Source organism: Chelonia mydas, chromosome 3, assembly GCF_015237465.2.
Source record: "Chelonia mydas isolate rCheMyd1 chromosome 3, rCheMyd1.pri.v2, whole genome shotgun sequence".
Lineage (NCBI taxonomy): Eukaryota > Metazoa > Chordata > Testudines > Cheloniidae > Chelonia > Chelonia mydas.
The window spans coordinates 198,694,248-198,717,924 of NC_057851.1; the positions used below are offsets into that span (position 1 = coordinate 198,694,248).

At 38.6% G+C, this 23,677-nt stretch overlaps 1 protein-coding gene across 6 annotated transcripts in view; it reads right to left on the reverse strand.

The window, feature by feature from the left end:
- Window positions 1-23,677, reverse strand: part of RALGAPA2 (Ral GTPase activating protein catalytic subunit alpha 2) — a 302,141-nt gene that overhangs the window by 244,371 nt on the left and 34,093 nt on the right. For all 6 annotated transcript variants that reach the window (XM_043544131.1, XM_043544129.1, XM_037896234.2 and 3 more), the window contains exons 4-8: window positions 15,810-15,867; window positions 9,590-9,633; window positions 9,040-9,217; window positions 6,454-6,569; window positions 1,948-2,086 (exon numbers count right to left, since the gene is read on the reverse strand). In XM_043544131.1, coding sequence (XP_043400066.1) covers window positions 1,948-2,086; window positions 6,454-6,569; window positions 9,040-9,217; window positions 9,590-9,633; window positions 15,810-15,867 — 535 coding nt within the window. The remainder of the gene's footprint in view (window positions 1-1,947; window positions 2,087-6,453; window positions 6,570-9,039; window positions 9,218-9,589; window positions 9,634-15,809; window positions 15,868-23,677) is intronic.

Consider the following 23,677-nt stretch of genomic DNA (forward strand, 5'->3'; position numbering starts at 1 on the left):
ATCCATACCAGATAAATAGCAGACAATGCAAGCAGCGAACAAAACAAAGGGACAGGGAAGGGAGGGACAAGAGTTTAAAGCAAGAATATGTAGAATGTAAAATTATCTTATAAATTCTGATCATTTTTATTGAGAAAAGGTAAAAGAGGGATGGAGTAAATAAATCAAGAGCAGTCAAATAGTGCGAAGCCAAGTGGAAGGAGTGAGGCTTGAGGAAGAAAAAAGGATTTACTAAGGCACACTAGAAAGGGGAGATCAACTCAGGTGCAAGGAGCAGTGTGAGAAAAGCACAGACAAAGTGGAGAAAAGGCAAAGGGCTCAAGGTGTGAAGAACGACCAGAGCACAGAAGAAGAACTATAAAGATGAGAGGTAAAACACAGGCGGGGCAGAGTTGTGCAGAGGCTTAAAAGTGGGCATGAGTACTTTGAATGTTGAGAAAAAAGATGGAGTGAAGGATCTCTAGGGGTGAATAACATGGTTGAAGTGGCAGTGAAGTAAGATTAGTTGTGGCACCTTAAAGACTAAAATTTATTTGAGCATAAGTTTATGCTCAAATAAATTTGTTAGTCTCTAAGGTGCCACAAGTACTCCTTTTCTTTTTGAGGATACAGACTAACACGGCTGCTACTCTGAAACCTGAAGTAAGATTGTATTAGCTGCTAAATGCTGGATAGACTGAAGAGGAGAAGGTTCACAGTCAGGGAGGATGTTGAGGAGGAGTATTTCTACTGGTCAAGTATTAATGGCTTTGGTTCCATTCAAACACCAGCACCTGAGTTCCAATGCACCACTTAATTGATGTATTAGGAACAGCTCAAAAATAAAAGGATTTCAACATTTCTAGAGTGACGGAAGCCTTTAATCATACAAATGGATTTTTTTTTACTGGCTCTGCAGCTCTAACCCTTGCTCACAGCATGTCTGTACTCACACCTACATCTCAGCCTCCTCTGACCGTCCTACACTGTGTCTACACTTTGAGCTGTGGGTGCAATTCCAGCTTGAGGAGACATCCTTGTGCTAACTCTCATTGAGCTAGCACACTAAAAATAGTGTCACAGAGCTGCAAGTAGCAGGACAGGATGGCCACCTGAGCATTTGCCTATGGTCTCTCACGGTCATGCACTCAGAGCAGCTAGCTTGTCCTGACACCGGAACACCCCCAGGCTACATTCTGTTTTTAGCACACTAGCTCAATGAGAGCGAGCACAAGTATGTCTCTGAAGCTTGGAATCACCCCTAGCTCAAAGAGTAGACATACCCTTAAGATGCCATTCTCTCTCTCCCCCGCCCTTCAAAGATGAAGAAGATAAAATAAAAATGATTTTACTTTTATCAAAACTAATGTCTGGCTTTTGGGCACCTCAACAATTCTTTCAACATCCACTCTGTAACATGTATTTTACCATATTTATGCACATTCCTTGTTAACTTAAAACATGAAGGCAATGGAAGTTTTGGGTGCTCAAGGAATGCAGGAGTGGCCCCAGCCCACATGTAGGAAGTGAAGGTTAAAAAAAAAAAAAAAAAAAAACAACTTTCTGTGTTCAGTCCACTGCTCCCAGGGGGACATGAGGGATTGAATCCAGCCATGGAACTATTACAACCCATTTTTTCCTTAAAGCAACAGTAAATAACCCATGGAACTAATATCTGTGATTGCATGTGAAAGATCACGGTTTATTTTTTAAATTAATGGCACCTAATAATTTGATAAAAATGCAAAATAAATACAATTATGTTAACATAATCTGTTTCACCATATGAGAATATAAAAAGGGGAATCTAAAATAGTACTAGATAAAATATTTTTTTCTTATAAGCCATTAAAAATAACACAAATGTCACACATATGCTCATCAAATATAGTTGTAATGATCACAAAGAAACTACAGAAAGTAACCACCAAATATTTTTGCTACTTAAAAGTAAAACTCTCTACTTACCAAGGACAGGTTTGTAGAGGCTGGTTAGTTTTGTAAAAGATGGAAACAAGTGAGGAAGATAATACTTTCTAAACAAGGTGAAGAGAAACTTAAAACCAGTGTCTTGGTTCTCCTTATTCTTCCACTCTAAGCTTGCAGCCTTTGCCATGGAGTCAAAAAAAATGTTTCAAATTAATACATATTCTATTAAAAATTTCTTCATGTTGAGGATAAATTCTGCTTTACTGAATGTGGAAGATGGAAAACAACACTTCAATAACAGATCTGAAATATGAGTATTCTATTTCCAAAGCGCTACAGAGTGCAATAAGAGCCTAAGAAAAAAAAAAAATGATGCATGCCAGGTCATTTAAAAAGCAAGCATACAGGAAGCTCATTAAAAGCTGACACACTTATACTGTTATAATCCAATCACTTACATAAATGTCATAAACTAATGTCATTGTATTTTGTTAAAATATTTTACTAAGTTTAAACAAAGCTTCTTACCTCTAAGTAGGATTCTATGAAGCTACTAGTCTCTCCAGAGTATATTTTTCTATCATAATCAGCACAACCAACTCCTGTCATTAATGGAGTTGCATATGCACATACAAGATAACCTTAGGAAGCCTGAATCTTGAGCCATACGTATTTGCCACTGGCATTGGGAGCTGACTGCAAAATCTGATTGTTTTGGTGCTTCAGTATGTCAGCCCTGGTGAGCATCAGGTGTTGTGAGCACACATTATGTGAGCTTCCATGTACCATTCTGACCAGTCTGTTAAATTGTGCTAAAGACTGTGGTGATTTTTTCACTGAAATATAGGCATGTTAAAAATAGTAAGCATGTTCCAATCACAAAACCCTACATGTGTTAGTTTCCCCTAATTATTTGTGCCATGGATTCCAACACAAGAGCAAAGAAGAATGGTGAAGGCAGATATCCCTGCAATAAGGGAAAGAGACTTCTACTTGCTCAATCCTTCCTGTGGATTTTGCTCTCTCATATCAACTTCACACCATGTAAATATCAAACCAGTTTAATTTATTTACCATTCTTCTGAGGTACATTCTTTCAACTCGACTCAATCCCTGCCCCCATTTTTTAAAGCAGCTTCAAGAACAAATAAAATTCTCAGTAACTGAAAATTTTCTTTTTTTCAAATTCCCACAAAAGTCCATCTGTACACCAAACCAGGAAATATCAAGTCTAGTCATCTTGCTAAGAATTTCATATTTTCACATCTAAAATTAAGGGATACTGATTTGTTTGCTTCAGCCATAGTCTTATTAAATTTTCCCACTTTCATCAATAATGAACCTACATCCCAATGAAATGTTTTTAAAATTCCAAAATCACCAAAGATCCTGTAACTTGCAAGGCCCCATTCTGTAAATACTTACACATGTAAGCTCTGGGAGTGAAAGTATTGTCTGGAGTTTTTCCACTTTTACTGTCTACTGTCTGAAGTAAATTGTTGCTCCTACTTGATTATTTTAGGTTGGTGGAGTCAATTTTAATATATTAATGCCACAGCGTATTTATTGTAAGTCTAATTATTGTCAGAGTACTCAGGGATTTTGTATACATGTTCTTTTTATAATGTCAAATCTACATAAATAAAATAAAATGAACCTATTTGTGAGTAGCATCACTGAACACAATGTGTAACTTTATTCATGTGTGTAAAATTACTGTTTGCCCTGATGCTGCAAAAATTGCACAAGAATATAAATTCACTATTGCCTTTAAAATTTACTGTCCAGTGATTGCTTTCTTTTGCCATCTCAAGTCACCTGACATAGTCAGCTGTATTTCCATTAAATATTTCTTGATTGCATCCACTTTAAGCTGTTTTTCCTAGTTTCAAAACCAAAATTCAGTTAAAAAGTATGTATTTTTGCCAAAACATTTATTTTTATTTTGCATCTTTAATCAGGGGTATCAGCTAACTTTTCTCTATTCTCAGTTTACATGCTATAAACTAACTGGGCCATTCTTTTGGTTCTAATTACACAATATACTGAAGCTAATTAATTTACAAAGCATCAGCTCTACTTTCTCCAGAAACCAAAAAACTGACAACAAAATTGTGGTCTGAATTCAAAGACATAAAAATTTGTTTCCCTCAAAGACGACTCTTCAAAATACATGCAGCCTTTAGTCTCCGTTAAACATGAGGGTGTTTGTCTACTCCGTTCTTGCCTAAAGCGTGGCTTTTCCCTAAGTGTCCGCTCTGAACACTCATTCCGTACTCTGAATGGATGCTTTTCATCTCAGCCATCACCATCATTAAAAAAGGTTTGTACAGCCAAACTGGGTCCTTAGCTGCACTAGTGCAACACCATTTTCCGCAAGTGTAACTGATCAGAATTTAATGCACAGTTCTGTTGATGAACCAGGATGGAACAGAATCTGCAGTGCACACAGTGCTAAGGTATTTTGGCTTTGCAGGGCAAACAGCCCTAAAAAAACCTGTGAACATATTTTTGCACCATAGTATGTTGGAAGTTTGTATATATAAAGTGAGCAGTTCTGTTGAGTAGGAAGGTATCATTTTTACATTGCCACTTTGTACAGTAAAACTGCACTTTAAGTAAGATGACACAAACACTTAAAACCATTTACCATTTTGCTCACATAACCTTCCTAAAACATGTCTCCTATAGAAATAAAATATCAATTTTCAACTTTTTAGTTTTTCATTACCTTAGTTCTTTTTACAGGAAATATCAGAGTTCTTTAACACCTAATTTGTATATGTTTATTTGTTCTATTAGGATTGCCTTTTAATATTTCACTCCCTCATTTTACTTTAATTTTGTTTTAATCTCAATTTTTGTATTTTTAGAATACTTTCATAATTCTTCTTTCCTACAGGAAGAGTATGTAGACACTATTGTGTCTTATCTATTTTTAATTAAAATTTTGATTTAAACCAGCCTTCACATCCTTCTACAAAAAAAAAAAAAAAAAAAAAAAGCCCTCAATCTCTCCACTCCTATCTCTTCTCCACTCATTCCTGGTATCTGTTTTCATCAATGTGTGTATCACTAACGAGTTATATCTATATCCCCTAGCCAATATTCTAAATGCAAACCCATACACATAAGATTATCCTGATCAAACCAAATAGTCCCATGGCCTCTCCTCCTTTCCTCACTTACCGTACATTGGGGATTTAAAACACCCAGCCTGACTGACAAATAAATATGGCTGTAAAAGGCAATTTTGAGCACCTTCTTGGATCTGCTGACAGCCAGAAATAACTAAATAGATAAATAAATAGATTTCAGATTAAACAAAGTCTATTTTTTAAAAAATGTCCAAAGTCATTGTCAACATCAGTACCAAATCCTGCCGTAGCAATTATCTAGCTGAAGAAAACAAACCAGTCACAGCCATGCTACTAAAATCAACAGCCAATATACTTTCTAAGCTTTGCTGAAGTCCTGGGTTATATGTCTATACTGCATTTTGGAGCAAGCCTCCCAGCCCAGGTCCACAGATGTCTGCTAGTAAGCCTTGCACTAGCATGCTAAAAATAGCTGTGTAGACAACGCTTTAATATTGAAAGGTTTCAGAGTAACAGCCGTGTTAGTTTGCATTCGCAAAAAGAAAAGGAGTACTTGTGGCACCTTTTCTTTTTGCTTTAATATTGTGGCTCAGGCCGGAGCTCAGGCTCTGAAGTCCTAGCTCAGGCTTCAGAGCCCAGGCTGCAATGTCTACACAGCTATTTTTAGCATGCTAGCATGAGACAGTGGACCCAGGCTGAGAGACTCACTCCCAGATGCAGTGTACACATACCCTTGGAGACGAGCGGTAAAATAGGAGACAATATAGAATGAAGTCCTGTGGAGAACATTAATTCAGAGGCGTGGCTTACTATAATGCATTTCATATACTACTTGGCCTTATCTTGATTTAACAGGATGACCTTCCTCAAAGGTTACATGAAGAGTAAATTACTTGTTAGAATTCTTTAGGATTCTGTAACATAACCAGCAACAGGGATTTGAAGAGTTATGACTGAATCGTTTGACTGAAATGGGTCGACCACCTCTTATCATACTAGCAATACTGATTGCTGAGAGAGGAATTATTCTATTAACAGCTTTTGAAATATGTGCAAAGTGCACCTATTGTATGAAAAGTCAAAATTAATTAAGCTTTGAAATCTGCTTCCTGATTTCAGATGCTGGAGCATAGGTGACTAGGAATTTGTGTGAAACTGTTTACCGTGTTAGAAACCTTCTTTATGGATATAAACTAAAGCTTTAAAAACACCTCACAATATAACATCATCCCGTACTTGTTTTACTTATCTGAGATAGAAATAACCAATTTCAATATAAAAGCCACAACAAAATATTTGACTTCTTTTCTTTTATAAATAAGCAACTCTCTGAATGACAATAACCTTCATCTGAAAATATTGTACAAGTGGAAAAAACGAAAATAAACTCCCACCACAGGTACGTTTCCTCACATATTAAAGAGTTTACAAAATATTCTTTTCACACCTGGATTACCATATACTTTAACAATATCTGAAGAAAATAGCAGGTTTGGTCCTCAGCAACCTTTTCACCAGAGACAGCTGGCAGAAGTGGGGTTATCTCTTCAGGATAAATCTTTGCTAAAATACAGAGAAAGATTTTTTTAAAAAAAAAGATTAACATTTTAAAATAGTGGTATAAATAAATTAAATTTGTGATGTATTCATGTTCTATAAAATATTATAGTATAAATACAGCTACTGATTGCACAAAGCCATGTTCCATTGGTCAGCTGGATTGTTTTGATATCTACCCACACCCCAAAATATATAGCTAGAAACAGCATCAGCCCTGGCCCCAACCACCAAAACCTAACACACACATTTTTCTGTAGGAGACCAATTTCTCAAGAGAGGAATTTCTAGCCTTCACCATAGTGACAATCCTGAAAATAATTGAGTGAGAACTGATGCAGCGATGTCTGAGTTTGCAGATAGCCTGAAACAGTAGCTCTGAGAGATGTGAACTGCTAGATTCATTTTAACACCTTGTTAACTATGAAAATTAAAGATGATAATCTGTGGCACACTGAAAATGTGAGAAAGCATAAACTGAATTTAATACTGAAATGAATAACACAAGGTCTATTATTTATACTAAGTTTTAATTTAAACCTCTGTTTTTAAAATGTATCTGCAGTTGCCACCAAATAATGAAAATTTCCACTGGCGTGCCACAGAATCCAGGGAGCTTACTACAGAATATATGAAGATTTGACAACACTAGACATATTAGCTCTTTACAGAGAGCAAGATTGCCAACAACTGAAAAAAGAATAAAAGGAAGGGATTAACTAACGATGGTTGGAACCACAGTCTCTTATACACCTTTGCGTCCAAATGTTCAGATCAGTGAGAGGATGTGTATGGAATCAATAGTCCCTGATATCTAACTGAAGTATATCAGTAAAGATTCTAATGTAACAATTAAGAATGGCACTGAGCTTTCCCAGGAGGTAACATTCCCACAGATGCCCCCCTCCCTTTTATACTATGCATTTTTTAAGTTTTCCTTCTCCTGTTCCTTCTCTCCCAAACCCACTGTTTCTTCTTGCCTGCTACACTTTTCCCTTTACACCCTGTGGACTCCTCCGGTGGAAAGACCTTAGCAAAGAGATGATTCTTGCATTTACACTTGAATAGTTAGGATCAATCTAATTGTCCTTAAATGAAAACTCTGGAATTTGGCTGCCCTGTTTGGTCTGCAAGAGTCCAGATTTGAAGAGCTTCAGGGATGCTGCAAGACTCATCTGTTTTCCTGGGCTTTATCTGGAGAGAGAGAATTGGGCCAGATGGCTGAGAAGACTCTTTGTTGGCAATGAGTCATTGTATCGTTTTCTTAATTGGTATTTTTAAAATTTTGTACATATATTTAGATGCTTGTGATTGGCACCTTTCAGACACATGAGTAAATTAGCCATTTGCACTGGAACCCTAACTGCCTTCCTTTCATATGATAGGCTGAGGACATGCAGAAAAGGGGGGTGGAGCCCCTTACTGTAACAGTCACCAGAACTCCCAGTCCCTTTCCCCTCTTTGTTTAAGGGATACCCCCCCCACAATCTTGATTTAAGTTTCAGTTGATCAGGGAATTTGACCCCCTACTGAACAAGTACCTGAACTGGACACCTGCCAAGTTGTGACAACATGAACACTTTACAACCTAACCTACCCACCAGGTCACTGGACTGCTGATAGAGGGAGTGGAAAAACCCACACTACCCAGCCAATCCACTAGTGAGAAAAATTCCTTCCCAGACCCAAAAAGCAATTAGTGTGATGTCCACACCATGACATAGAAACCTGATACCCCACATGTAGAATGGCATCCTGGGAATGAGCAAGGACCAATAAGATCTCCCCTTTAATGCACAGAAACCCATAGGCTGCCACTGCATCCTTCAATGTAGCCAGTTAACGAAAATCCCTCCCAAACCCACAAGAAGACTAAATGCCCACAAGGAGAGAGGAAGGGTGAGCAATCCTTAAAGAGCCCCAAGGATTTTCTTTCCGTTGCTAACACAAACAGCCTTTCCATCTCTGAGGGGGAGAGGGGGAGGTGCTCATGGTGGATCTCAAATATGGAGATCCATGCTGCCTATATATGAAGAAGAATTTGGGATTCGTTTTCTACCTATAAACATCTAGAAAGCAATTTTCACCTAAATATAAGCATTGGCTATATAGTATTTAAGTTCTTTTTAAATTTTATACTGAAAAGAACTGTCTAGATATACTTACACTCAGTGACCAGCGGGAAGTAGCAAAGCAGTGCAAAAAGATCTGGTGACTTCTTTTCTATATCTTTAACACTAAGTAACATAAAAATGTTCTGCACTCTGAAACTACAGGACTAGAGGGATACAGTGCTATGAAAATATTTTAATAGATTACTAATCTCAATATGACATGTGTCTGGTTCACTGATTTACAGAGACGGATAGTATGATCTATTAGATATTTTCCCCTATTAGCAACATCTGCAATTCTATGAATTAGCGACCAGAAAGGGCTATATATTCAGCACTTTAATTCTGATGATTTTACTTACCATCAGGCAAATTAGGAGTAGGGCTAATGAGTGTATCCAGTGTACAGGGACCTCTTGATGACATGATCGCTGGAAAACCAGGCACTAGGCATGCAAAAATTAACACTTGCTCCTCTGTGGAGTTTGTCTGAAGTGCTTGAAGCCAAAGAAGAAACAGTCGGATTCCTTCACGTCTTATCTAAAAGGAAAAGAAAGTAGAAAGGTACATTGATATAAACAGGAAAATGCAGTAAAAATACTGAATATTTAAAGAAAATAAAAAACGCTTTTTCAAAAATATTAAGATAAGCACCTTCATTCTTATCACTCTCCAGTGAGCCCTCCAACTATATTAAGAGGCAGCACTGAGGGTGTGCTGGAGGCATATTTAGGAATACTGCTGCATTCTGCCAATATCCAGCCAATGTAATAGTCACTCAGAAGCCCATATTGCCACCGTAAGTTAGAGCAGTGCTGAAGCTGCTCTGCCTTGAACCAGAGGCCAAACACCTCTGGTAGCTCTGGAATTAAAAGTAGCAAGAAACACTAATATGTCATCTAAGGGAAATACCTTAATAGAGTTTCCAGTGTGCAAAAGCTTCTTCAAAACTGACCCTGAAATTAGAAAAATGAAATAGGAAAATACATTACAATTATTAAAGTGGTCTGCTTTTGTCAAAAATGCATTTTTACCACAACAGACTGTTTTAATACTGCTAAACATTATTACTACTGCAATGTGTTCATTTAAGAAATAAATATCTGTGAGGAATTAGCAATGTTATAGCTAACATTATATGTTCTGTTGAATAGAAAGATGGAAAAAAAATTAATTTAATGTATCTGAAGTCTACTTTGTTTTACTCATATTCCTCTCATTTAAAAAATATTACTAGTGGACAACTGGTTACTTTGACCCATTAAATTTGTAATTTTATATATTTTTTAACTATTGTATTAACGTTTCTTGCCCATAGTTCACATTATGGCATACTGACTGGAAAACTGATAATAATGGTTTTGACATTTGGGGAAGGAAGCATGGGAACAGTAACAGAACTAATACTGACAACATTTGGTGAGAAAAATATATATATATATATATACACACTAGAAGGCCTGCAGATGTACAAACAACTAAGAGAACAAAGACTAAAAACTGTTTTCAAATAAGACTGTATGAACCAAAACTAGACAACCTTGAAAATGCCAGTCAACTAACATAAAATACTCTGCTAAATATCAGAGCAAATCTGAAAGTGTGGAATATCATTAGCTGAACTCTCAAAAATAATATTCTCTCAGGTGGAGAAGTAACATATCCATTGCTTGTTATTAAATGCATTACTTAAACATGGTACTCCATGCCCTACTGAAGATTTAACCATTTTGCAACACAATAGTAAACCTACTGCACTAATACATTTGCATCTTTAATGTGTTAGTGCACATGAACGTTAAGTAACTGTTTGTCAAAGCAAACTATTTGCATTTGCAAACACTATTTGTACACAAATGTGCATGCACAAATCAACGTGCCATCAAGTTTACTTGCCCATTAATTGAGGCTGGCTAAAAATTTCTCCAATTATGACTTTTTGACTGAAATCAAAACAATACAATAGTTACTAAATGTCTGAGTAAAGCCCAATTTATGCTGTTCAAATTTACAGGAAATTATAATGAAGTAGTTCAAGCAGATGTCTCCTTTTATTTTTGTATGTGCTAACTGGAAATTTGACAACAGCCCTTTCCTTGACCTTTCATTTCCACCCATTATTTCTGCTGCCATCACAAATTCATTGCTCAGCTAGAAAACACACTGGTTGATTAAACAGCAAAATCAGTGTTGAAATCCCAAATAAAGAATAGTGCTTTAAAAATGTGCCATGTGTCCAAATTATAGTCAATAAACAGTACAGTAAATGTTCTGACTGCTTTAGTGCTAATCAGAAGTATAGTTTTTCATTTTCAAAGCAGTAATAAGTCTAACATATTCAAATTAATTTATAGGGACACCATCAGGTTAAAATATATATGTTAAAGTTTCCTTCCGGTGTCACAAACAAGTTAGATTATTAAAACTTAAAGAACTTTGAAAATTTAGTTTACTTTTCAGTGTTTATGGTCTCTCTTTACTCTCTTGTGAATTCATCCAGGTCAATGAAACAACAATGATCAGTTTTGCTTTCTGGTTCTCAAGCATTAACACAAGACACAATGATTGGCTTACAAATATTGCTGTTTGGAGCCCTGAACTAGCTGAGAAAAGCTTGTCCCTTCAAGCTGTGAAATTTAGTCAGAAAAATTATTTCTGCCTCATTTTATTATTGACTTTTCCACAGTACACAAGAGAATAATATTAGCTTGTTAGCCATATTGTGCTATATCTTTATGTTTAACAACTAAACAAACTATATTAAAAGAACGTTAAGGTTGCAAAGTCAAGCACTTAAATATCAGGAAATGCCTGAATTAGGTTTGCTTATGATATCTTAATTTGGCTTCTTTGCGCATGCGCATAATGATACAGTCTTTAATTGCATGACCACACGCAATTTTTTCACAAGACCCCAGCCTCATTCTGTGCAGGGGATGGAGAGTGCTCTGGGAATTAATCAAGGTTGTAAAAATATGAAGCAGTTGATTGTAAGGACCCTTTCCTTATTTGTTGCAGAAGTTGGAAGGTGTGTAGTGGAACAAGGCAAGAAAAAATGAAGAAAGGATGTTGTAAGGGTTGAGGTTGTTAAACACTGTCCTGGATAATGGAATTTTATCCCTGCTTCTGTCACAGTTTTTCATTTTCTGGGTGCCCACATAAGATACCTGGGGCCAGATATTCATAAGTGCTGGGCATACACAACTTTAACTGAAGGTCATTATAGCTGTGCTTTCAACATATTAAGTGCTATAAAAATGCTAAGTAGTCTGAAAAGTCAGGCCGTAGGTGTCTCACATAGGGCATCCAAAATTAGTGACAATTGACAATTTACTTGACAATTTAGGCCTTATTCTCTCTGTGCCTCAGTTACCCAACTGTAAAATGGGGACAACACTACCACCCTATCTCACAGGGACATTGTGAAGATTAATTCATTAATGCTTGTGAAGCACTTGGATACTACAGTGAGAGCACCCGACATGTCAAGGAGGAAATGAATAATTTTGTATCCAGTGGAGGGTTTGAATTTCCTGTGTTAAATAAGACCCAGGCCCAGGCAACAAACAAGGAGGATAAAAAGCAATATTGAATAACTAACTACCTATTCACTGAACGAGACAGGGGTCCAATGGAAAGCATATTGTGTGTTCATGTATTAAGGCTATCATAATGCATAAGCCCACAGGAGCTGAATTAAGATTTCACAGGCCACCTTAATTCTGGCAGGTTTCAGAGTAACAGCCGTGTTAGTCTGTATTCGCAAAAAGAAAAGGAGTACTTGTGGCACCTTAGAGACTAACCAATTTATTTGAGCATGAGCTTTTGTGAGCTACAGCTCACTTCATCGGATGCATACTGTGGAAATAAGGTGCCACAAGTACTCCTTTTCTTAATTCTGGCATTTCCTAACTTTTGAAAGTTAGGATTTGCAACCTTAACATTCTTTTAATGTAGTTTTTAAAAATGTAATTTCCTTAACTAAAAAACCTTAAAACACCATCACGTGGAGGCATACTGACACTCCCCTGCCACCCTTGGGGTCATCAGCAAGGTTTGGATCTTCGGATGCACAGCACGGACTTCCCACTTGATCTAACAGAATAACTGGTAGCAGTAATAGGCTGTTATCCTCTATGTTGCTCAGGCACTAGTGGGGATGAGACACACTTTGTCTGTGGGTTTCACAGCTGGTTGATAACAGCAAAGGAAACTTCAGACAGGGTTGGGCATAATTCCAGGTTCTATAGGGGAACATTCTCAAGTGGTTTACAGATCCTTCTGCCTCTGTGCCCCCAACCTGTTTGTGGCTGTTCCCCTCTGTACTTATCTGCTCCACCCCTGCTCCTTACCTCCTTCCCCTTATCTGATTGCTACCCCAAAATCATCCTGGCTCCTGTCCCCTCAATCCAATTCCTCCTCCCCCTGCTCCTGCCCTCTCCCTCACCCCTCTTATCCAACTCTTCCCTCAGACCCTCTCCCTGCTCCTGCCCCCATCCTTCTACCCAACAAAAGGCATGTTACTTTTTTTTCAGATGTGGTATGCCACATAGTTTGTGCCACAATACTCCTAGCTTGCTGAACAGGTATGACACTCTGATGTCATGAATGCTATTGTGCCACAAAATACAGCAAAACCCTCTCTCATATTGTAATCTCCATTCTATTTTTTCAAGAACATGATGTTGTGCAAGGAGTTAAAGATTTTTCAGATCTGCTCATCCCAGGGACATGAAGTTTCAAAAAGATAATGGCAAATTAATTTCCATATTTCTCAGTTTATGCACGCTGAAAAGGGCAACTTATCGTTTTGAAATTTCAAGTATTGGTGTGAAGAAAATGGATAGGTTTTCATATAAACAACAAAACATACTGGAGCCAGATTCTACTCTAAGCACAGATGAAAGTTCTCTATTTATTTGTCATCCTCATCCATTAATTGGTTTATGGATCGAAACTACCTCAGAGTGCGTCATCTTGTGTGCTACCTTTTGCCTTTCAGTGATTAGGTCACAGACACTGCACTACTTTTCATCCAAGAATCTCAAAGAACTCTGCAAAAGAATGCCTAAGTATTATTCCCATTTTACAGATGGGAAAATAGGCACAAAGAGGTTAATAAATCTGCCCAAGGCTCCACAAGTCAGCAACAGAGTCAGGTGTAGAACTCAGATCTTCTGGCTGGCATTTTTCTGCTTTTATCACTCTACTAAATACAAATGCTGAAGACATGAGCTTTGTAATTCACTCTTTTTGTGGTGCCCAGGATTTGTACTAATTGGGAGAAAAAAATCCCTGGAAGAAAAGCTACAACTATATAATAACCCTTGCGGCAAAAGAAGAAACTAAGCAGCCAAATACCAAAAAAAAAAAAAAAAATTTAAATAAATAAATTTAAAATAAATCAGGGGACGTAGCTGAAGGGTTTTGTGACTGCTTTAGCAGGGAGAGAAAAAGAAATTGAGGCTGAATGGAGGCTTTAAGAGCTGAAAGTTCAAGAATTTTTAGTTCTGGGGCTGGTATTGAAGTTCTTCCTATGCACTTTTCTACTACTACTAAATGGTTCTGTGGTTCATTGGGCATAATGTGCACTTCCTTCTGTGGGAATCTTCAGGGCAATTTATGCAGGAGGACAGTTGCCCCATTGGAATTTTTATGATGACAAAGATGCCCTTGAAAATGGCATTACTAACCAGCTTATATTTATACTAATAGAAAGTTTATAATGGTAAACAACCATATTTTACACATGCATTTTAATACTGCTGTGACAATCAAGGTTCAGGCACCCCCAGGGAGAAGAGGGGGGCTGAACCCCAAAGAATAAGCAGTTGAATCAATTGATTGTATACAGTGTTACTGTACTATAAAAATAGGTTGAGTAAGGTCTTTTATAAAGCATGTAATGTTCTGAACTTGATGTTCATTTGAGATATGTATATAGACTGTGGTTATGAATTTATGTATTCATGAATACAGCAAAACTGTGCTCATAATCTGTAGTGTTGTCAGGCTGAGGAAAGGCTGCCTTCCTAACCAGAGGAGACTAGCTCCAACACCCACCATTGTACTACCCAGGAAAAGACAAATAGTCGTCCACTGAAATGAATGGGAAAACAATGAGAGACTTCCTGTCTATCAGCTTAAGAAGGAATTTCCCCCACTCTGAACAAACATGAATCACCACGGAAAGAGAGAGGAAAAAAGGGGAGGAGGAAGGCTTTTTAAATGGAGGCATTAAATTATTGTTTTCATAGAGAAACTAAGTGACAATCACTTAGTGTGTGCTGTCACTGAAGCACTAGATCCAATCTATAGCAGGGGGTACTTTGGGAAACTGTTCAGAGACTATGGGTAAATTGCATTAGAGAAGGGAGTTTATCTAATTTGATTTATGTTTATTATCTTTATGTTTATTTGCTGTGTAACTTGTATATTTTTGCTATTCCATACTATTTTATCTTTGAATCTGCGATTTTTTAAATTTAATAAGCCTTTTGTTTATTTTTACCCCAAGCAGGTCTCTGGCACGCAAACTGTCTAGTGTGTGCACCAAAGTAAGCTGGGCAGGGGAGTGGAAGGGAGGGCTGGTTTCACACTTTTGCGGGAGACAACGCAGAGGATAAAAGTCCAAGTGTTGAGTACCTAAGAATGCAGGGTGGATGGATTTGGGGAGACTTGGGACTGGAAGGGTTGTTGGTGGTACTCTGCAAAGAGTAACTAAGCTGGTGGAAGCCAGGGTGAGACCTTGTGCTTGTGGGCAAACTACGGGCGTCAGGGATCTGAATGAAAGCTGCACAGCATAAAGGCACCCAAGGTAACAGAGCAGATGGTGACTAAACCCCTTACTGGTTTGGGTAATCCCCAAAACATCACAGTGGCATAGTGGTTACAGGAGTTGCACCCCAACATCAGCAAATCAAGGTTTACACTCCAAACACTTGCAAAACAGACTCTAACAGATTGAAAAGTGAGGAAACGAAGTACAAGCTTACGGTTTGTTATTTTCTTTTCTTTACTTTGGGATAAAGGAAATACAACAAGGAAAGTGGAAAATGAGCCTGTTAGAGTTCTTGCATGATCAAGCTAAAAAATATTTTAGTAGCAGCTTAAAATAAGTGTTTGTTCTTACCTATACTGTGGAAATGCCATCGATAAAATATCCTCTCAGGTAGCAGTTGTAATATTTTCTGCAGAAAACAAAACTAAACAGTTAACTTTTCCATAATAAATTAGATCATTCAGAGAATCTTATGGAACAGTTGGTGTGTCCCTCTAAGCCAAACGTGAATTAAACAATACAAAAATGGGCACCTAGAGTAACAAGGATTAGTGTCCACTATTTTACTTTCCCTAGATATTTAGAGTATATATCATGTTCATTAACCACAATTGTAATTACATTTTAAAAAGTATCACCGTCAAGGAATTTTTTTTTAAACTTTCCATTGTTTTAGAAAGGATTCACACCCTAATATTTTAGAGCATAAACCAATTTCTAACTGAAGGAGTTAGAAGAAACTTTATTTATGGACAGGGTATTTCAAAACTGCACACTTCAGGGTATTTATATGGTCTTTTGAAGCATCTGATATTGTCCACTGTCAGAGCCAGGATATTGGCTAGATCTGAGCAAATGTTACACTCTATGGATTAGAAGGATAATGAACTCTTGTTTATTAATGTTGGCAGATCCATCAGTTCAAGCAGCCCTAGGGGAACTTTCGTGAGTACTCTTACAGAGAACTTATTTACCTGCACTTTCACCTGCTGAGTGGAACTGACCAGAATCGCACACAGTTACATTAATTACTCCACAGCAGATGCAGTTGGCAAAGCACTCATGTGGAATAATATACAGTGGTCTTCCTCTGTAGTTTTGGGAGGACTCTCACAGAGGAAGATCAATGCAAGGAAGAGGGAAAGTCTTGACCACAATCTCTAACTTTGGTATTCTATATGGTCCCAATAAAGCAAAGCAATTAAGCACATGCTTAAGTACTTTGCTGAATGGGGGCCTATAATCTTGGTTGGAAAAACAGTTGGGGCCATCAGATTTTGCTGTTTGCCAACCGAGTGAATTATAATGCTACAAAGCAATTTGTATGAATCACCGAAACTTAATTTTGATGTTTTTACATTTGGCAAAGAAAGCTTTTTTCCTGACTTTTAAGTGTAGTGCAAGCCAATGTAGCTAACTTGCAATTCAAGGTCTTTTTTATGAAAGTGCATTATAGGCTGATATCCAACAGAAAGATAACTCTGGCAAGTAATTGCTAGCTTGTTGCTGCAGAGGATATAAAAGGATCAAATTAATACAAAACAATGAATATGGATTTCTTTTTCTTTTCTGAAAACTTTTCAGCTGCTGAGCAATGGATTTTAAGAAGAGATTAAGAATCCAAAAGGGAAATTAGTTTTAACACTAAATTTTAAAGGTCAAATAATTATCTCTAAAGAAACTGATAGTACTGTTTAATTGTCACACAAAACACTAGGAACAAATTTTCACAAAACTTAAAGCACCACCAGTTCTTAAGAAAAACTACATGCAGGATGCAAAATGAGTGACGAGTAATAACGTAAGCAACTGTGACCCACTTCTTGGTCTTTAAAGATAAAGACTCGTAAGAGGAATTAAGGCAACACAGCCAAGTAGACAATCCTTAACATTTTAGTTATTTCTTCATATAAGGCCAACAAGTGAGCCATTATTGCCATTGGAACGATATGCTCAAAAAATGGATTACAACAGAATAAATCTGTTGGAAAACAAAGTGTTTCAGAAATTGTACACAGTACTCCAATGACAGTCTCTGAAAATGGAACATTCTTTCCTTCACAGCAAAAAATGATAGTCATGGCAACTTCATAGACATTGAGAACTAGACCTCAGGTCACATCAGTTTTCTACAGCAGCCAGAGTAGGGTAAAAGTCCTCTACAACCATTACCATGGGAGTTGTCCCATAGTCAGTATTAAAAACCTTCTTATAGTTAACTCAGAAGAGAAAGTAAGTCTGGGATATCCCTTCTATGTTCCTCATTGTACTTTGCTTCAACAAGTCCTTCCATAGGCTTTCACCTGGGGCTTACCTTGGTAGCAGTGGCTAACAATAATTATCTTGAAAATCACATGGCCAGATGTCTAGCTCTCTGTCTATGGGCAAGGTAAATGTGCTTGGAATGGAAAGATCTGACTGGCTAAAAATGAGATCATGATTAAAAAATTTGGGGGGTTACCTGTTAAGGACCATGTTTCTGCCAACCAGATTGCAGGATATACAAGGATATAATAATTATCCATCTAAGTATTAAAATACTAGGAGATCTGCACCTTTCAATACTGCCTTTGACATTAATCATCTAATCTCTGTTTTTTTCTATCCTAAATTGTGAACTTTTCTTTTTGGTTTTCATTCTAAGTTTTACAGTACTACATGTACCAAATGTGAAGAATAAAAAATCATGCTGAACTTTTCATGCATTCAGATAATTGTTAGACACACAATATATTGTAAATGCAAAGTGCACAGTAAGAATTCATGGCTTTTAAGAAACACAAACAAATTTGCTACTAAACCTGAATGAACTGATGGACCTTCAGAATGTATCTTTTAAAAGGGATCCAATGCGGAAATGTTCAAACTTTTTTGTATTTATTATAAATTGACTAAAAGAAAAAAAAACCCACAACAACAGACCACAAGGAAATATATCAAAGTATTTATTTCTATTTATGTCTTGGGTACAATTTCCTCTAAAAATCACTCGATACCCAATTTTTTATGTCTCTAAAATGGGCCAGTGACCTTTTTCTGTACCAGAATATTTCAGGACAAACCTGTTAAAAGACCGTCGATGACATAAGATTTTAAAATGCACTATGCTTGTTCTACTGTACAAAGAAATGTAAAATGTTACACTGTAAGGCAACACTATGTAAATGGGTACCCAATGAAATACAGGTAAATTGTAAATATGACTTCCAATAGCATGATCGTTTGCAGTACATGGCATAGTATGTTAGTCTTATAAATATATGAAATTCTCCATATTGAAGTATTATTAATAAATGTCTGAATATAATGTGATGCACAAATTATGTCAAAAACATAATATAACAACTTCAGATGCAGAACAAACAGAAGTAAATGAAAAGCAAACAAAGAAATTGCTTCCATGGAAATACTTTCATTGAAAAACAGTGGGAAGAACTATAGAAAATATAATATACAATATGAAAGCAAATTTCTTCTAAAAACTAGTGTTTTTAAAGGGTGGACTGTAAATGCAGACTACTGAAGAATAATTAAACTTGTTGTAAGATTATGTGAAGAATACCCAGCCAGTCAAGGACAAGCACTCTGAACATAGCTTATTCGTCCACCTTTCAGCAACCCCAAAATCATGACTCCATAATTTTTTCTCTACAAGAAGCACCAGCATGCACTATGTTTATGAGTCTGCAAACCCATTAGAAACCTCACTGTAGCATACAACCCAGATTACTGGAGGAAAGAAGGTCAGAGAGATGACTCTTTCAAACCACCAGAGTTTTGCAAAGGTTTATTTTATGTGTGACATGATTCCTTTACAAGGTTCCTTTATTTGCAATGAGAAGTTAAGTGTCCAGTCGCTTGGAGGTTTCTGTGGGTTGCAGGAAAGTTCTCAGAATGGAAATTGTAAAATGTCTCATCTCCAGATGGGTCACTGACTCAAATAAATAAAGGTTACTTACCTGTAACTAGAGAGCTTGGAGATGGCTCTGCATATTCACTTATGGGTACTGAACCAACCTTGGGGAGCCTTATGGTAAAAAGCTCTTCTAGCAGTCAGCTAGACTGTTCCCGCACCCCCATCTCACCCCTCCCCTCAACATTACAACTTACCAAGGGCAATGCTATAAAAGGGGTTGCGCATTCTCACCACCCCAGATCCGTCCACTGCAAAGCCAAAGACACAGAATGACAAGGACTTTGATAGAGAGAGGAAGGCAGATGGGAATATGCAGACCCATCTCAAAGAAATGAAGGTTACCTTGATAGACTGATAAGAAGTGCTGAAAACTAACCTGGAGGTGGGGACAGAGTCTTAGCTGAATAGAGACTAAAGCACTGCCTTACCAAATCTGGTGTCCATCCTAGAAGTCCAGATCATAGTGCTTGGTGAAAGTATGTTGCAGCCTTGAATATTTCAGCAATCGGCACTTGCCTAAGACAGGCAAAGGAAGTAGCCACCAGAGCTCTTATGTGGTTGAACTGCAGCAAGTAAAGGGATTTTCACTAGCATGGAGCACTCAGCGACATGTTGTTTAATCCACTGAGAAAGGGTCTAGGAAGAAACCATATATTCTTTGTGGTTCTTGGTATAAGAAAAACAATATAGGTGATTTACAAATACTTTTAGTTTTGTCCAAGGAATAGGCAAGAGCCCTTCTAACATCCAAAGTGTGTAGAACTGATTCCTCCTTATTAGAGTTAGGCTTAGAGGAAGAAAAAAAGGCAAATGAATGGTTTGATTGATGTGGAAATCAGACACTACCTTAGGTAAAAATCTGAGATCAGGTCTGAGAACTACCTTGTCTGTATGAAAAGAAATGAAAGGTGGGCATCATTCACTCACTCACTCTCCTGGCTGATGTGGTGGCAATAATGAAAGCTATCTTAATAGCTAAATGGAACAAAACACTCAGCCAAGGGTTCAAAGGGCGATTTCTCCAACATCATATTGCGATCCCAAGAAGGAAGGGGATCCCTAACAAAGGAATACACGTTTGATAAACCTTTCATATAGATCTTTTAACTAAACAATGTGCAAACAGTGATCTACAGTCAGTTAGATAGTGGTATGCAGAGATGGCTGCCAAGTGAATCTTTAATGATGATGGGGATAACCCCTGATTTTCTAAGTACATGAGGTATTCCAGAACACAAGGAATGGAACCAGATACAGGAGAATCAGACCACCCCATCATCCAAATCTGAAATCAGAACGACTTTAGATGGTAACAGTTCTGGTAGACTGTTCTTGCAATTTAATTACTAGATTCTACACAGATGAAGAACATGACTACTCAGCCGTGCCAGCAGGTGAAGAGATTGTGGATCCAGATGAAAGATCCTGCCCTCCTGCTGGAACAGGACACCTGGGGACAGATGCATGAAGACTCCACCAGACAGCTAAAGGAGATCAGTGGTTTACCACTAACACGGCTAAGCCAAGGCAATGAGCATCATCCTTGACTTATCCTGAACCTCTTCCTTACCCTTCCTTACTATCTGAATGAACGGGAAGGTGGGGGGGGGGCAGGAAATGCATATATCAAGCCCTTCCCCCAGTGCAAAAGGAAAGAATCCAACAAGGACTGACTGTCCCTGCCTTCTCTATAACAGAAGAGGAGACACTTCCTGTTGACCCTCACTGCAAACAGGTCCACCTCCGTGGACCCCAGTTGACTAATTTAGTCTAAACCAACTGATCCCTTAGGGACCATTCATGCATCCAAGCACTATCTCTGTTGAGATGGTCCATGACTATATTGTTTTGCCCTGCTAGATGCAAAGTGTTGACAAATATACCAGTCCCATAAACGTATGGCCTCTGTGCACAGAAGAGTGGAATGGGCACCTCCTTGCTTGTTGATGTACTACAATCACTAATGTATTGTCTGTCACTACCTGTACAACCCTCTCTTGCAGGTGGGAGAAAGGAATGACCTCAGAGCCAGATGAACAGCTCTTAATTCCAAAACACTGATATGCAGGGATCGCTCCTGAGAGGACCAGTGATCTCAAACTGTCAAATGATTCAGATGCGCTCTCCAACCCATGACTGACACATTTGAACTCACTGTCCAGGATGGACCCAGATAATTGAACTGTACATCCCTGAGCACATCCATTCTGACTGACTACAAGTCTAGGGAGACTATGATATTCTGCGGCATGGTGATAAATACCTGAAGGCTGTCCCAACTTGGCCTATAAACCTGAGACAACCAGTGCTATAAAGGTGTCATTCTTAGATGGACAAACAGAGTCACTTATGTAGTGGCTGCCCTAAGACCCAGGAAAAGTTTTACTCTCTGGGTGGGACATTGGTGGATCCTAAGCATATCAAGCCCCAGGCAAGAATCTCTTCTGCAGGCACTGGAAGATGATGATCCACAAAGTTGTGGAACTGAGTAGCGTCCTTGGAAAGGGAGAAGGCTGAAGCAACCCCCCACATGTTCATCTGGTGATAAATTGAGCTCAGTTCATTTCCAGATGCGCCTGATCAAAGATAGGACCTATCTCCTCATCTTGTTCCTCAGATAGGGTTTTAGGCATCACTGTCAGTAATGTCAACAGATCTGTAGGAGTTAAATCAGAAGATCTCTAGACTGCCAAATCTTTAACAGACAAAACATTACCACTTAAATCACTTGGAAAGTAACTGAAAGGCTCCTAAGGTGGCCTCCAGTAAGACCACAGGCCCCATGATTGCGAGGGTCCCCAGCAACTAGGGTTCAGGAATATGCCTGCCGGAGGACAACCGTAGAGTGGCACAAAGAAAACTACAGGTCTCTGTATTCTTCTTTTATCTTCCTCCTGGTAAGGATCCAGGTCCAGATCTGATATAGAATACAATCGTGGTAACAATGGATTCAAAGGGAAGAATAGAGATTCAGCTCTTTGTGGAGACCCTGCAGGGTCTTAGGAGGAGGAAGGAAAGTGTGAGCCAGATGAAGACCCACAGCATCTTCTGGCCTCCTCTGCTTAACAGGGAATGAGCAAGACCACCTGGACGACTTGGAACTGGGGAACCAGTTTCCCCCACTCGGAATTGAAGAAGCAACTAGAGCTGGCAGGTGAACCTGGGCTGTCACAGTGACAGAGCTCTCTGGAAACGAGGATGTAGCCAGGACTGACCCAGGAGCCAACATCAGATCCAAAGATAGACACAGATCCATATTCCTTACTACCAAAGATGGAACAGAGCTCTGCTTCAGAACCATAGCAGTCTTGTCGGAATCAGGCAGATCCGACAGTTCTGATGCACAGGAACCAGCACTGGTAACACGAGCTGTTTTGTCTCTATGCCTCTTTTTCTTGGCACCACAACCAAAGGCTCTGGTGGCCCAGAATCTGACACACTGAGCTATTCCATTTTCCTGGATCCAGAAGTGGAAGTCAGAACCAGCCCCAGTCCTGCAGCCACAAGGGTTCTGTCAGGGTTGGATAGCTAGGAGGCACAAAGTATGGGCACCTCTTTTGACCTCTCTTTTGGAACCAGGGCAGTGGGATCTGACCACATGCCCCTCAGTTTGGGCATCTGTAGCCTTAGAGGCTTGACTGAGGGAGCTACAGTAGCTGAGTCCGACCCCGACAGAGGTTGAGATTTCTTGGAATCCAACAGTTGCTTGAAGCTGCTGGTAGCCACAGGGGCTGAGACTAGTCTTGTAGGGCATGTCTTCGCTAGCAATGTTAAAGCGCTGGCCGCAACAGTACTTTAACATGGCTGGGTAGTCACGGCATAGCGCTGGGAGAGAGCTCTCACAGCGCTATAAAAAAAAAAAAAAAACCACCTCCACAAGAGGAATAGCTAACAGTGCTGGTGCACTGTCTACACTGGCATTTTACAGCACTGAAACTTGCAGTGCTCAGGGGTGTGTGAGCGAGAAAGTGGCAGTGCACTAAAGTGCCATTGTAGACAAGACCTTACACCTATGACCCAAGTCCAGAGGATCTAGCCTCAAAAATAAACAAAACCCCGGTGACAATCAAGGTTGAACGGACAATATGTAGCTTGTGGTCCAAACAATATCAAACAAAACAACTGTTTCACTTGAAAACAGGCTGGGGTTGACTTTACCACCAGGTGATAACCCAGGTGCCAATGAATTTCAGGGTGTGTCTAGAGCCAACACTGATTAGAAATGGTACAGAGGAGTCTGTAATACACATTGTGAAGAGAAAATTCAGGTTCTCAGTTGCATGGGACAGGTAACATGAAAAAA